At 47.9% G+C, this 12329-nt stretch overlaps 1 protein-coding gene across 1 annotated transcript in view; it reads right to left on the reverse strand.

Annotated features, from left to right (window-relative positions):
• Positions 1-2100: 2100 nt before the first annotated feature.
• LOC140605408 (ubiquitin carboxyl-terminal hydrolase 17-like protein 17) overlaps positions 2101-12329 on the reverse strand; it is a 32652-nt gene continuing 22423 nt past the window's right edge. Inside the window, exon 4 of the mRNA XM_072777670.1 lies at positions 2101-2448. Coding sequence (XP_072633771.1) covers positions 2101-2448 — 348 coding nt within the window. The remainder of the gene's footprint in view (positions 2449-12329) is intronic.

Genomic DNA, 12329 nt, shown 5'->3' on the forward strand with positions numbered 1-12329 from the left:
ACTGGGCCCGTCCTCCTGCACCTGCTGCCTGTCCTTGGCTCCCGTCCCCACACGCAGGAGCTGGGGGATGGACACAGCCAGGCCGTAACTTGGGAATGGGGACAGCCCCAGGGGCCAAGGGACAACCTGCCCAAACGGTTCAGCATCACCCAAACCCAGACAGCCTGCTGGTCCCTGCGCCCCGTGCCCCCAGGAGAGGCCCAGGGACCTCGCAGGCCTTTCGGGCCAGCCGGGCCCTCTCCCTGGCAGGCGCGGAAGTGGCCCCACCACAGCCCGAGAAGGGATCTCTCAAAGGTCCAATGTCCATCAAATTATCCGTAGCGATTCGCTCTAGATTGAAATATTTTACATGAGTTCTTTGCATTTTTACTTCTTTGCCGATGTTCTGTCCTATGCTTCTTTCCTATAAATTGCACCGTGTGATACACAGTTGAAAAAGAGCAAGAAACAAACCAGAAGGGGAGAGAGGACAGGCTCCGCATTTCTGCAAACACCTGTTTCGTTGGTATGAAAGAGAGCGTCTTGGACGGCGCCAAACAAAAGATGCGCGAGAGGAGGCACTGCCCTTCCGGCTGCCCGGACTCTGGCTGCAAGAGGCACAGAAGCAAGGTGGCCCCTGGTGGTTCCCACAGATCCTGCAGCACCTTCCATCTCTCCTGGTCCTCGGCGATGTGGCCTTGATGCTCCTCAACCAAGAAGTGAGGGCTGTGCCTCCGGCAGCGGAGCTGGGAGAGACGGTTCATGAATCTCTAAAAAAGAAATGTTATGAGATACTGTCTGACTCCTGGGCCTACGACAGGGACGGCGATGTGGGGGGCACCTGGTCCCTGGGATCCTAGCACTTGGCCTGAAAGCCAGAGAAAAGATGTCCCAGTGTCCCGAGGCCACCCCCGTGTGAGGAGAGCAAGGCGTCTATAAAGGCAGGAAGGCCATTCTTGAGTCGCTCCAGCCCATGTGCCCCTGGAGGGGTCCGGGACCCCAACTTCTGGGCTTTCTTTGGGCCCGAGACCCTAGGCATTGTGGGTTTGAAGCAAGCCACCCTGCTGCAGCCCCCTGGCTTCCTGACATGGAGTCTGTGAGCACGACTAGTGTTGCTGTTTCACTGTCCTGACTCCGGGGTGGTGCGTCACACAGAAATACAACCCGAGCACGTAAGTCAAGCTGGATTAAGAAAAAAGGAATTCATTGATTGATATCAGTCACTTATCCTGAAGCTTCCTTCCAGTGCACCCTCTCCACAGCCAAATGCCTCATCTTCCCTCCCAACTCGGGTCCTCTTGAGGGCTTTCTGTTTTATTGAGTCACTTCTGTACCTCAGATGTGAAGAACCGTCCTCCCTCGTGCCCACTGCAGCATCCGGTTCATTACAAAGGACTTTCCATTTTGCATTCTGACTTTCCACCGGATTTTATTCTCTCCGTTTCGACACACCAGTCAACAGACTCTTAACGACGTTCATCCCTGGATGCGTCTACTGTGCGACCCCTGCCTTGGCTTCCTGGCCACGCTTGCCAGAGTCCACATCAGGATGAAGACCTCATCATCTTGCATTTCTGCATACTCCTCAGTCACCCTGCTCCATCCCCGGATGGGTACTGATGTCCTCCGCAGGACTCACATGCCCTAAATGGAATCGAGCCATCTGTTCAGCCTTGTCTCAGCCTCCTCTTGGTGCTGGCTTTGCTCTCATGGGACAGTCCCGTGGCCCTTCTATTTCTTGAATGAGTTACACCGTTTCCTACCATGGGGTCTGCGTGCATGCTGCTCCCTCGGGAGCGCACCCTCGCCCCTTCCCATAATGGGCTCTTTGACCTAGTTACCTAGAAGTAATCTTTCAAGTCTCAGCTTCTGCTATTTGCTTGGAGACTTTCCCACAACCATCTCACTGAGTTTAAAGGAGAACAAAGTAATATGTTATTCACCGAAGACAAAACTTACTGAATTTATGGTATATTGAATAGGGAGGACAATAGGAAAACTCTTCAACCGCAGAAAACCTTAACTGGAAACAATTCTGCACATGTGGAAAGAGTATTGGGGGGCACTAATTAGGGATGGGAAGATGGAATTCAACAAATACTTAGAAAGGAAGTCATGAATTCAGAAGGGGCCTGTGAGCCATCTGAGCCCCGTGACACTGACTTCCACGTAGATCCCAGAGAGCAGGGAGCGGGCTGCGCTGGGCGGGTGCAGCCGGGAAGCTGGTGGGGTCGCAGGCCGGAGCATCCCGTGCTGCAGCCGGGCCAGGTGCGGGCACCTGTGCAGCAGGCAGGGCAGGGACAGGTGCAGGTGGCAGCCGCCTGGGAAGGGCCGGCTGGCGGGTGTGGGCCGCCGGGCCCGGATGGTGTGGGCCGCCGGGCCCGGAGCAGGACATGGCCCGGGATGCGGGTGGTGGACACGCAGGTTCCCAGGAGGCCGAGGACGGGAGTTGAACCCGCAGTCAGCAGACTGGAGAGGGAATCGGGGAGACCCCTGGCGATGAGCCGAAGTCGACCTGGGACGGGCCGGCAGTCCGCGGGCATCAGCGTGGGCACCGTGTGCAGGCCAGGCTGCGTGGAGTCCTGACCTGAAGTCAGGACGGTCCTCGCTCGGCCTGGCAGGCCTTGGTGGCACAGCACATGCTTGCCGAGAGCTTTGCAAGCGTGAAGCAGGATCTGAAGCATTTTGGAAGGCTTTTCGCATTGATTCCTCCCACAGACGTAGGGAACAGGTGCTGTCCTTATTCTCAGTTTTCGTTTGTGGACATTAAGACTGAGAGCTTAAATAAAATGATTTTCCAAAAACATGCAGTGTTTTGGGCAAGGGCTATGTCTGCTTTCCCGATGACAGACATTTTCGTTGGGAGGGACCCCGGGGTGCCACTGTGATACAATTTAAAATGTGTCTAGATTGGGATTGTTAATGTTTCTAGGGCATTATTTCCCAACCATGACTAAGAGCCAGACACCATGTATCTAAGCGAGTATTTATCACATGTAATTTTGATCAAACATATTTTGATTGAAAAATCAAATCTTAAAAAAGAAATCAAATCTTACCACGAAAAGCATTTTATAAATCTATTACATAAAAAGAAAATCAGATGCATCAGTATGTTGGATATTAAGAACGTATTTGGGTGCCTGAGTGACTCAGTCGCCTAAGCGTCTGCCTTTGGCTCAGATCACAATCTCAGGGTCCTGGGATCGAGCCCGACACCTGCTCAGCGAGGAGCCCGCTTCTCCCTCTCCCTCTCTCCTTCCATCTACTTGTGCTCTGTCTCTCTCTCTGTCTCTCAAATAAATAAAACAAAAATCTCTCAATTTTTTTAAAATAAAAGGCAAAAGCAAGAACAAGCAAATGAAGGAGAAATATAAATATGTAATAATAGAGATTGATGGTTGGCAAAAAGTAAGGCGTGATTGGCAATACCCGCTGCTGATGACAGTGGGAGTAAAGGCGCTCATCATATTCCTAGTGGGAGTTTAAATTGCTCCTGGGAAGAGACAGCACTTTTTTTAAATTAAGCTCTCTATTTTGAGAGCATTACAGAAGCACATACGGTTGTAAGAAACACTACGTGGAGGCTCCGTGTGCTCACTCCCCATCTCCCCGCCCGTGACCTCCTGCGGCTCTCCTGCACAACACCTCCACGAGGCTGTAGGTACTGACGCAGTCCAGAAGCAGGACATTATCACCACGCACCTGTCTTCCTCCCCTCCCTGCTCCTTGACCCCCTGGGGCCGCAGAATCCTGGCTCCTTTCCCATGGTCTCCTCACTCAGGAGCCTTAATGGGATGGGAAGACCTGCGGCATTTGGGGGTTGGATTTTTCCCCTTTCCTTCCTTCCTTCCTTCCCTTCTTCCTTCCCTCCTTCCTTCCCTCCTTCCTTCCTTCTTCCCTCCCTTCCTCCCTCTTCCTTCCTTCCTTCCTTCCTTCCTTCCTTCCTTCCTTCCTTCCCTCCCTCCCTCCCTCCCTCCTTCCTTCCTTCCTTCCTTCCTTCCTTCCTTCCTTCCCTCAGAGCAAGTCTCTAAAGGTCCATCCACGTCATGGCGTGCATTACTGGCTTAGTCCTACGTGCTGCTAAGCAGTGCCCCTCGGAGCTGATGTACGACCTTCTGTTTACCTGCTCATCATTGAAAGGCAGCTGGGCTGTTCCCAGTTAGGGCTGCTGTGAACAAAGCTGTCGTAAATACTTGCATAGAGTTCTGTTGGTCTATGTCTTGGTTTCTTGAGGAACAAGAGCCCTGGTTGGATGGACTGGGTCCTAGGGTAGGGGCATGCCTTGTGCTTTAAATTGCCTGGCTGTTTTGCAGAGCGGCTGTACCACTTCTGATAAACAGCGTTTCTGGGATCCCATTTCTCTGCATACCCACCGGCATTTGGAACCATCACTATTTGTCACGTTAGCCATTCTCATTGGTGCACTGGGGTGGCTCCTGATTATTTTAATCTGCATTTCCCTGAAGGCTGATGGTGTCGAACATTTTTTCTTTTTCTTTTTTTAAGATTTTATTTATTTATTCATAGAGATGCAGAGAGAGAGAGAGAGAGGCAGAGACACAGGCATAGGGAGAAGCAGGCCCCATGCAGAGAGCCCGATGCGGGACTCGATCCAGGGTCTCCAGATCACGCCCCAGGCTGCAGGCGGCGCTAAACCGCTGCGCCACCAGGGCTGCCCAACATTTTTTCGTGTCATTTGCCTTCCATGTACCCTTTGGGTGAAATACCTCTTACCCATTTTCTACTTGGAATTTGTTTTACTGTTGAGCTTTGAGATTCTTCACATGCTTTAGATACTAATCCTTTGCCAGGTATATGGTTCACAAGGATTTCCTTTACTCTGTAGCTGTTTTTCTATCCTATCAACAGTCACTTGAAGCATAAAAGTGTTTACTTTTGATGAAGTGTAGTGAATTGATGTTGTCTCTTTGTCTCTTACAGGTCAAGACCTGAGCTGAGATCAAGAACCAGATGCTTACCCGCCTGAGTCACCCAGGTGCCCCATAGTCAATGTATTTTTGAACTGACCGTGAGACTTCCTCTTTGACTCATGGAATATTTAGATTCTGATCAGGACTGTATGGTCATTTTTTTAAATAATTTTTATTTATTTATGATAGTCACACACAGAGAGAGAGAGAGAGGCAGAGACACAGACAGAGGGAGAAGCAGGCTCCATGCACTGGGAGCCTGATGTGGGATTCGATCCCGGGTCTCCAGGATCGCGCCCTGGGCCAAAGGCAGGCGCCAAACCGCTGCGCCACCCAGGGATCCCTATTCTGCGTTTTAGCATATAAGTAAGCAATTAATCTCGGTTTGAGTTTATATGACTGTTTAGTAGTAATGCCTTCCTTTCCATTTATGCATTTAACTCAACATGCATTCCGTAATTTTTATTTCCTTTTTTTGTTGTTGTTAGAAATTTAGCCCTTGGGCAAAATAAAGGAAGTAATTACTTTTTGTCAAAAGGTTGCAAGACCGTAGCTCACGGATTATAAAGGAGACTTCATCAAGCCTGTATGTCTTCTATGCCTACTGTTATTTTACTTATCCTGACAGCCCTCAGAAGACAAAGCTCTTCATTAATGGACTCAACTATTACACTTCTAATTTTAACAGAAGGTTTTGGATATGTGGTGGTGTAAATGGGATATTATTTGAAAAAAAAAGTGTGAGTGAAATCCTTTATAATGTTCTCCTTTGATATATTTCCATTTAAATGGCCAATTTTATTAAAGTGCAAAGGGACCCTAGGCATGCACATTTGGTCATGAGTAGCCATGTCTCTTAACTCAACACAAGAGAAATCTTAGATCTAATGAGAAAACAGCCTTTTAAGGACAGCTCTTCAGAAAGCGGCTGAGAGTCTACTCATGCATTTAGATTTATTTGTGGGTATAAACATGCATATTATAGAGCATCTGGTTTTTACCTTTTCATAGTTTATCATCATTTAAAACTGCTGAATATGTTACTCCTTGGACAAGTGATTTTGTCATGATTTTTCATGGAATGACTTAGCATAGAAGAGCGAAAATTACCTCGTTCTCATACAAGTGATTCGGAACACGAATGAATGATGATGCTTTTATTTTAAGAAGGATGTGACAATTTAAAATAATAGATTATCACTTTTAATATCGATAAACTCAGGATCTACCTTGGTAAAGATCTTGCACGAACCTACTTGGAGCAAGAATGGATTGGAATAGGCCAAAATGTGGAATTAAGAAAAAGATATTAAACTATTTTTTTTTCTTTTTCTACTAGACTCTTTCTACTTTATTTTGGTACTTATATTTTACTCTAGGTATTAAAGAGCAAACCAAACAACAAACAAACAAACAAAACCCATACATTAAAAAAAAGAAAATGGGAGTTTGAAGTCGTAGCCTCTGATGTAGGGACTACTGTACAAACATTTCCTACTGTGCATTCAGGTCAGTACATCTGGAGGCAGAGACGGTGCAAGAGCCGGGCCAGCAGAGGTCGGGGCTGTGGAGGGCTGACAATGCCCTAGGGGTCTGGACAGCACCCCTTCAGTGGCGGCCCAGGCTGGGTCATCTCAGCCAGTTTCTTCAGATCCCTGCTGGTCATTCCTGGACGTAGCTGCTTCAGGTGGGGGCACGGTCTGGGACAGGTGGTGGTTTCGGGTGAGGTGATACCTGCAGGGCCATCTGCTAGAAAGCACTGCCAGTAACGGGAGATACATCTTTATCCTCAAGGGTATGAGTGGCACATATGACAAGGTTTGTTCCCCTGGAAGAAAGTCCTTCCTGTCCTGAGAGAAGCCCCACTAAGATCCCAGTGAAAGGCCCTGTCTAAGAGGAACATGGCGGGGGGCATTCTAGGGTACAGGAGCAGCCCCCCAACTCCAGAGAGAGGCTGATTTGGCAGCCACTCTGGGTATCTCCCACTCCCACCGTCCACTGTAGGCTCCTCATCTTCAACTGGCACCTGTTGGCTCGTTAGCATGAGCCAGACTCTCATCCCTGAGGGTATGTGCTGCTGAGGCCGAGGCTGCTGTGCGTGTTCATTCACCATCCAGTGTTGGCAATGGGCACCTAGACACATCCAAGTGTGTCACCTGCATGCCACTCGGTGACAACATCCCCCTATCTTCCCCTTGGTCTCAGGCCATTATTATACCTGCTAGAAGAGAGATTCTTCTTGTCCGCAGCTCCATTGGCACAGAATCTAAGGTGAACTTTCTTCTCGTGAGCCCCTGCGTGAAGTGTTCTCTCTTAATGAAGACCTCCAAACCTACAAAGCCCAGAGTTTCAGGGACAGGAGGTCAGACTCCCTAAGTGGGTCCCTGGGGGTGACAGCGAGGAACCCCTCCATTTGCACCTTGGCCAAGACTCTTATCATGTTCTTGTTGGAGACATGGCACTAAAATGTGCACTTCTTCCTGGAGCCTGGTGTCCCATCTTTGTACAGTTTAGGCTCCTGGTGGATGGTATCACCTGTCACATTACCAGCTCCTCCTGATGCTTCCACAGGCCAGCTGTTTCTGGGATGGTATGGCTTGTGATCAGAACAGTGGATGTACTGGGCAGGACCCATTCCCCTCTCTTGTTGTAAAATGGGTCCTCCCTGAGTTAATGTTACTGAGTTAATTGAATTAATGTTAGTCCATTCTTGTAATGGAGGAACAAATATTCCAAAGCCCCTCACAGAGTGGAGATGGCTAAGCCCCTGAAGGTGAGAAAGGTAAATTCACATGCACAATACATATCATTTCTAATCAGGATGGACTGCTTTTCCCTTCTGATGTAAAAGGGGATTGATTTAATCAGTTTACCACCAGCGGGTGGGTGGTCTCCTAAAGAAATGCTTCTTAGGATCGACTCTGTCACTGGCAAGCTGGGAATTCCATAGTTTCAGCAGCTACGTGCCCTTTGCTAGGTGAGTCTCACACACAGTGTCCTTTCTTGCCAGCAGGCTCACCTCATGTGACCCTCATGCCAGCACTTGTGTGGCCAGTGATAAAGGCCAGATGTTGTCATAAGTAATTTTGTCCACCTTGTTGCCTAGTGCTTCTGCTGGGGTGGATGCTTTCTGGGGGGCATGCCGTGCAATGCAAAGATCTCTACCTTCTAGGTTTATCCCATATGACCGCCACCATGTCTACACCAAGATTTCCTGTTCCCACCCTCCTGACCGTTCTCCTTCTCATCCCAGGATATGTTAGCCAAGCCCTTCAACGCAGATCACATCTCTCTATACAGTCCAACCTGAGGCTACTTCTATTTCCACATGTGTGGCCCACCAGGTGCCCTGCTTGAAGCAAGGTAGCCTTACCACTCTCTGGTAGTACCTTCTCTGGGCTGGGCTGTCATTCATTTGTGAACTGACATTCACTTCTAACTCACAGCCAAATACTGAGCTGGCCCATCGTGAGCCAAGCTCAAGCTTTTTCCTCCCATGTCAGCTCGTCACAAAGGATCACCCATATGGGTGTATGCTGACTGGCAGGCCGAGTGCAGTTAGTGATGGGTGACATGGGGCCACTCGTTACCTATGTGTGAGACTTAACCTATGATTTGCTTAATGCTCACCTTCCATCTTGCAATAGATTGTTTCTGGACCACCCACACTGATGGTTGAATGGGTACATGATAGCCTAGTTCACAGAGAGTAGCAGTGGCCATATGGTTACTTTTTGCCTGTGGGACAGGTGCTCTGTCCCTATCAAGACTCAGTAGCACATCGGGAGTTGTTCTACAAAAGACGTACATGCTCATAGAGGACAGCATGCGCTTGATCCACAGCCCGAAGCATCCACGTTGTGGGCTCCTCAATGGGGCTCACACTAATTCATCACTGATATCTCCAGAACTAGAACGTGCCGGGTCCTATGGCCCACGTGTCACTGTAGCTCAAACCTTCACCTGGGACCACAGCAGGATCCTTCCTGTTTGGAGCCCCCTTAGACCAACCACCTTGGGAGTCAACTGCTGTCTGAACTGAAGCGGTATTCTCAGGTGTAGAGCACACTGTGGCCACAGCCTGGCCTACGAGGCACCGGATGAGTCAGGATTCTTTAGAAGGATGGAAATTGGGACAGAATTCCCGCTACTTTGGGAAATCCAAAAAGATCTTACTCGTAAGACCTTAGACTGATTGGGCGGAGCTCACCCATAGTATGAAAGGTCCTCAAAGTTGACTGAACATTTGAGTTCAAATGTTTCTGAACATTAATCTTATCTGAAATATACCCTCGTCAGAGCATCTGGCCTGGGGTTTGACTGGTCAGCTGGTCACTCTAGCCTACCCAGGTTGGCACATGGGATTGACCGTCCCAGGCAGTGTTGAGCCTTCTTTGTGATGGGAGCTGTGTGATCAGTGATTTCTCCCTTAATTTTGATAATGTGTTTCAGCATCCCCCCCCCCCGAGCTGCATCTAAATATTTCACATAACATGGTGGGACTCTGAACGTGCACGGAGGACATCCCCATCACACGGAACACATCTGTCTCTGCGCGGGTACATGATACATTAGCACGATGCCACCGATTTAGTGGATTAACGTGGTATCAGCAGGATGTTCAGATAATTCAGGCCTCTCTGGAGGATATTATGGCAGAGGGTAGGATATTTAACCCAGCCTTGGGGCCAAGCTCTAAATGTACCCTGTTTTTTCTGTGTGTGTGTGGGGGGGGGGTTTAATCCATGTGGATATGAACTTGTTCTGATCCCTTTTCTGATTGTCACCAGCTAACCAGTGTTTACCCACTCTGCTAAGGCCACAGCCTCAGGCATGGACACTGATGTCTGATGAAGTGGTGAGAAGCCTCTTTTCACCCTCCATGGCCAACATGGGCTTCGCAGGACACTGACTGGCAACTGAAATGTTGAGATGACGGGCACCACCTCCAGACCCTTTATGTTTGTAAGGGTGGCTCCTAATCCCCAAGAGATGGGGTATTGCCGCTGATGTGAGGTCTTGGCCACATGGGGACGGGGGCAGTTTCAGAGGCTTCCATGTGACCATGTGTATACGACAGCTTCTCAGCCACTAGATGAGGCCCCGGTATGGGACCGGTGACACATTCAGACATGCCCACTCTACTTACTCATTTAAGAACTGAAGACAGGGGATCCCTGGGTGGCGCAGTGGTTTGGCACCTGCCTTTGGCCCAGGGCGTGATCCTGGAGACCCGGGATCGAGTCCCACATCGGGCTCCCGGTGCATGGAGCCTGCTTCTCCCTCTGCCTGTGTCTCTGCGCCTCTCTCTCTGTGACTATCATAAATAAATAAAAAATTAAAAAAAAAAGAATAAGACAAGGGTGTTTGTTTAAAAAAAAAAAGAACTGAAGACATAGCCATGGGGTGGGTCTGTGGACTGAGTGGGCCCGTTACAGACAGATTTAGTCAGAAATTCATTTGTCACCTGGTCCCCGTGTGCTCCCAAGTTAGTCAGGGAGCATGAAGATGCTTCGAGTCTCTGAACATGGATGCTGGCACAGACCAATGTACTGCCCTAACCAGACACCAAATATTGGACACCCCCTCCCTAGTGTCAGTGACTTTGTCTATACAAATTCTAGACTGTGTTTGTACTGTGAGCGAATTATGAAAATTTGCAGTATACCCAAGCCCCAGTCTCATCATTAAGTAAAAGAAAATATTAGAGCAAGAAAATGGGCAGATTTCTTATGAATCTAACCCTAAGCAATCCGATGATTATTGTCTCCTTTCTTGTAGCTAGATTAATATAAATCGCAGAGAATGCATGTGATAAAGTGTGATATCCCAAGAATTAAGTTGTTATGAGTTGCATTTAACTGGGTGATCCCCCAAAAGACACCGATATCCCTGAAAATATATAAAATGGATGCTTCACATCATCATGGAATGTTGAAGTATTTAAGATCACAGCATTCATGTAAGACAAGATCTGTTCTTGATAGAAAAAAAAGTGAAGTCTCAGTTCTCTGAATTTCCCAAAGATATGGGACGAATTATACCTCAGATATGCAATTCATTGGCATCAAGTTCTCCAGGTAATTTCTCTGGGATGAAGAGCAAGCATTGTGATAGATGACAGGGGGTCTGTTCACAAACATTTGTGTATCATTTTTTCCCCAGAAACTAGCAGTTATGTCCCCTAACAAAGAAAAGAACAGAGATGTAAAATATATTCCTATTGGATAGGCACTGTGTGTGTGTTGGGAAGATGGGAGCGTAGAATGCTGTTCCAGAAAAGATTCCTTCAAACTACATTACAAAAATCAAAATGAGCTTGTAAAGCTTGAAAACCTTTGTCTCCTACGTTTGTGGGTAGAGAATTTACGAGTTTTAACACAAAACCTCACAACCCGCCGTAAGTGTGCTGTCCTTCCAAAGTGCCTTATTTAACGGCAGATTCCAGGGAGCACTGGCATTTACTCTAGAAAGCACTTCCTGCTCTTTTTCTCCCTCGGATAGATCCAGAAACAAAACTACTTTAAGAAATGAAGTCACAATTCCGCGATATATAGGAAAAATGGCTTACATAAAAGCATCCAAAATAATACTCCTTTTGTTCAAAATTTAGGAGGTAAATCATCAAGAATTAATATTAAAATAGTGTTATGTATGTTGTGAAATGTAAGGTTTTCTGGGAAATGACACCTGCCATTTTGCCAGGCACCCCCAAGTATTTCACTGGAAACAGATGAGGAATGGTTGGGTCATCCAGCTCCTTAGTGTGATGTGTGACTTACAAACAGAAAAACACAGAGCGTAGAGTTTTAGATGTGTGCCTCGGGGCTTTCTTACAAGAACCCCTGAGGGATCCCTGGGTGGCGCAGCGGTTTGGCGCCTGCCTTTGGCCTAGGGCGCGATCCTGGAGACCCAGGATCGATTCCCACGTCGGGCTCCCGGTGCATGGAGCCTGCTTCTCTCTGCCTGTGTCTCTGCCTCTCTTTCTCTCTCTGTGACTATCATAAATAAATAAATAAAAAAAAAATAAAAAATAAAAAAAAAGAACCCCTGAGCCAGTGACAAGCATTAAGAACATTATAGATCTACCTTTGGATATAGAGTGAAAGGCAGGCAGCATTGTACAGGGGACTTGAGGCAATATTTTTAAACCTAGGATTTTCTAGTTTTTCTTGAATATGGCTCCCAAAGGAAAATGTACATGTCAAAACAAAGCAGGTGCAAGCAAAAGAATTCTCACAGAGAGAGATGCAATTGCAAGGGGATTCGACATCGCCTCCAGGCATGTTTGCAATAAGAGTATTAATGACCGGGTAAGAAACATGGCAAGAAATATTTGATGCTGCTCAAGGGACAATAAAAGACCTGGAAACTTGCCTTCATTCAGTGGAGGGGAGTGAAAAGTGGGCACATGTC

The sequence above is a fragment of the Canis lupus genome, chromosome 15 (assembly GCF_048164855.1).
Source record: "Canis lupus baileyi chromosome 15, mCanLup2.hap1, whole genome shotgun sequence".
NCBI lineage: Eukaryota > Metazoa > Chordata > Mammalia > Carnivora > Canidae > Canis > Canis lupus.